Source organism: Empidonax traillii, unplaced genomic scaffold (genome assembly GCF_003031625.1).
Source record: "Empidonax traillii isolate 1590-97213 ecotype Southwest subspecies unplaced genomic scaffold, ASM303162v1 scaffold236:size2090792, whole genome shotgun sequence".
Classification (NCBI taxonomy): domain Eukaryota; kingdom Metazoa; phylum Chordata; class Aves; order Passeriformes; family Tyrannidae; genus Empidonax; species Empidonax traillii.
The window spans coordinates 1,495,150-1,498,247 of NW_020955429.1; the positions used below are offsets into that span (position 1 = coordinate 1,495,150).

The 3,098-nt window shown below is 66.3% G+C and overlaps 1 protein-coding gene across 1 annotated transcript in view; it reads left to right on the forward strand.

Moving 5' to 3' along the window:
* Positions 1–245: 245 nt before the first annotated feature.
* Positions 246–3,098, forward strand: part of STARD10 (StAR related lipid transfer domain containing 10) — a 7,206-nt gene continuing 4,353 nt past the window's right edge. The window contains exon 1 of the mRNA XM_027888334.1: positions 246–504. Coding sequence (XP_027744135.1) covers positions 322–504 — 183 coding nt within the window. The 5' untranslated portion in view covers positions 246–321. The remainder of the gene's footprint in view (positions 505–3,098) is intronic.

A 3,098-nucleotide genomic window follows, 5' to 3' on the forward strand; every position in this document is an offset into this window, starting at 1 on the left:
CCCGGTCTCCGCCCCGACATTCCCGGTTTCTCCCCGGCTCCTCCCCCCCGGTTGTCCCGGTGCTCCTCCCACGATCCCCCCCCGCCACGATCCCCCCGGCTCCTCCCTCCCGGTGCTCGCGGTCCCCGCGCCGCTCCCCGGGATCACCTGCGGCTCTCCTCCCTCCCGGGTCCCCCCGGCCCCCCCCCGGCTCCCCGCCCGGTGCCGCCCCGGCCCGCCCCCGCCGGTCCCATCGCGCCCCGCGCACGGCGATGCCGCCGTAGGGGCCGCCGCCTCCCGTGGCACCGGCACCGGCGGGGCGGGGGCGTCCTGGGGCCGGCCATGTCGGGGCACGACAGCGGCATGTCGGGTCGCGACAGCGTGCAGATCCCCGACGACCGGGACTTCGGAGCGTTCCGGGCGCAGTGCGAGTCGGAGCGCGGCTGGAGCCTCACCTACAGCAAGGGCGGGGTGGCGGTCTGGGTGCAGCTACTGGAGCCCGAGCGCGCCCTCCACAAGATCAAGGTGAGACCTCCCGCCCGGCACCCTCTGGGACACGGGGAGACAACCCCGCGCCGGCACCCCCCGGCCCACGGGGAGACCACCCCGCGCCGGCACCCCCCGGGACCGCGGTACTCAGCGGCACGGGGGGAGCGCGGGGACCCCGCGGGGCACCTGGAGGCAACGGGGACCCTGGGGTGATGCTGCACATCGGGCTTGGAGGGGGGCGGGTGGGGACTCTACAGCAAGCAGGGACCCCACAGCGACTGGGGACCCCATAGTGAGTGGGAACTTGGGGGTGAAGCACCACCTGGGGGACCCAAGGGAGTAGTGGGACCCCTCGAGTGATGCAGCACCCTGGGGTGAGCAGGGACTTGGCTGAGTTGGCCGCTGATGGCAAACAGGACCCTCAGGACAGGGGAGGTCCCAGGGGTAAGCTGGCACACCAGGACAAGTGGGGACTTTGGGGGTGAGTGGGGACCCCAGAACAAGCACAACCCCGGGGCTGAGCTGGCACCGTGGGACGAGCAGGGACAAGGAGGGACCCCTGGGAACAAGGGGGCTCCAGAGGGGTGACTGAGGACTCACACAGGGACAAACAGGGACCATCAGGGTGTGGGACCGTGGGATCTGGGTGCTGCCTGTCCTCACTTCACCCATGGAAACCCACCCCCAGCATTTGCTGCACCCCAGGCCTGTAGCACCCCTTGGAGCCTGTAGCACCAGCCCACTGTCACTGGGGTTGTTCCCATTGTCTGTCTCCTTGCCCAGGACTCCTGTGTCCCCCCATGTCCCCACTATGTCCCCCAGTGGGTCCCTTCCCCCTTGGTGCTGTTGTTCTGGCACAGGCTGGCCCATGCTCATCCTGGCTCATCCCGCCAGCAAAGCGGGGACACCAGGAATCCGAGGGACGAGCAGTGTCTGAACGGTTTTGCCGGTGGCCATGGGCCACCATGTCATACTCGAGCCTCTGGCTGGTGTCCCTGTCCCTTTGGCACCTCCGTGAAGCTGTGCTGGTGCGGTGGGTGGCACGGCCCTCCCCGCAGCGCCGAGCCCGGGTGGTGGCAGTGGTGGCGGTGACGGTGACGGCAGTGGTGTGGCCTGCTCACACTGCACTCTGCAGCAGCCACACGAGCACTCAGCGCCGGCAGTGGCGACGAAATCCATCCCTGGGGCACTGGTACTGGCTGTGCCTGGTCCCGCCACAGAGCCGCCAGGCTGCTCCCACTGCAGCACATCGGAGGTGTTGGGGCTGCTGGTCCCTGCTGTGCCCCGATGGCAGCAGTGAACTCCGAGGAGGGGGGTGGTGGTCCCTGGAGTGTGGGGACTCCTTGGTGCTGCTGCTGCCTTACCCCACCCCCACCGAGGTGGGGACCCGTGGTTGGTGGGACGCAGAGCATCCGTCACTGTGGTGTCTGGGCATGGTGGCATGGTCATGGCTCTGTAGGGTAGTGCATCCCGACTCCCCACTGCTCCCCCCACCAACCCCCCCCGTGTCCCTCAGCCCTTTTGCTTGCTCTTGGGGTTGCTGCATCCAAAACATCTCCTGGTGGGATTGAGGTGACGCTCAGGTGTGTTCCCTGCCCGTCTCACAATCCTGGTGTGCCACGTCGGCATGGCAGGGACCCAGCCCACTCCAGGATGTCCTGGCACAGCTGTTCCCACCAAGGCACCAGGAGCTGTCCCTCACCTGCAGGGGTCCCTGAGTCAGGACCTGCCCCTTTCCACACCCTCCTGGCCGGATCCTGCTTGGAAGGATCCTGCTGGGTGTTCATGTGTTGATGCCATGCGTGTACCACGGGGCATTGGGGACCCTGGGGTCCTTGTCCCCACCCTGTGGCCCTCAGCAGCACCCGCACCCACCATCCTACCCAGGATGGGATGCTGCTGCTGGACTTTGGTGGGATGGGCACATGTGGCACTGCTGACGTGGCATGGTGAGGTGTAGTCAAGGAATTTGCCCCCATCCTGGGGGTCTCTGCATGGGTGCTAGGGGTTCTCCACAGCCCCCCAGGAGCTGATTTCTCCCTAGATTCCTCCTGGATTTCTCCTGGATTGCTCCCGGATTCCTCCTGGATTCCTTAGGGATTACTCACCTAATTAAGTGGAACCTGAAGGTCTCGCCCTGCTTTGAGGCTGCAGCCCCCCCTGCCCCTCCTCCCTCTTCCATTAGGGATGCAGGTCCTGTCTAACCTGTTTCCTGGAGTCTGGGAACAAGTTGGTGCCACGGCTGATTCATCACCAGGACATTCAATGGCCTCAGGGCTGGGATTTGGTGGCCTTGGGACTGGCTACATGTTGGGGGACCTCAGCCAGGCCCCGTGCCCACCCCGTGGAGCAGTGAGCTGCTGCCTGGGGATCTGAGTTCCCCCAGGGGAGATGGTGTCCCTGCAAATGAGCTGCTCCCAAAAGATGGCCAGGAGCCATCCCTTGGGATGCAGTGGAAGGGTCTGGAGTGCTGGTGGAGCTGCCAGTGTGGCTGAGCTTGGGGACCCCCTTAGTGACTGTCGCCCGCCCAGGCAGAGGGATGGGTCTCCCCCTTGGATCTTCTCCTTTCCACAGTCTGATGCCCATTGGCTGTTCCTTCGGGTTGGCACAACCCCAGCCCTGGGGACTTC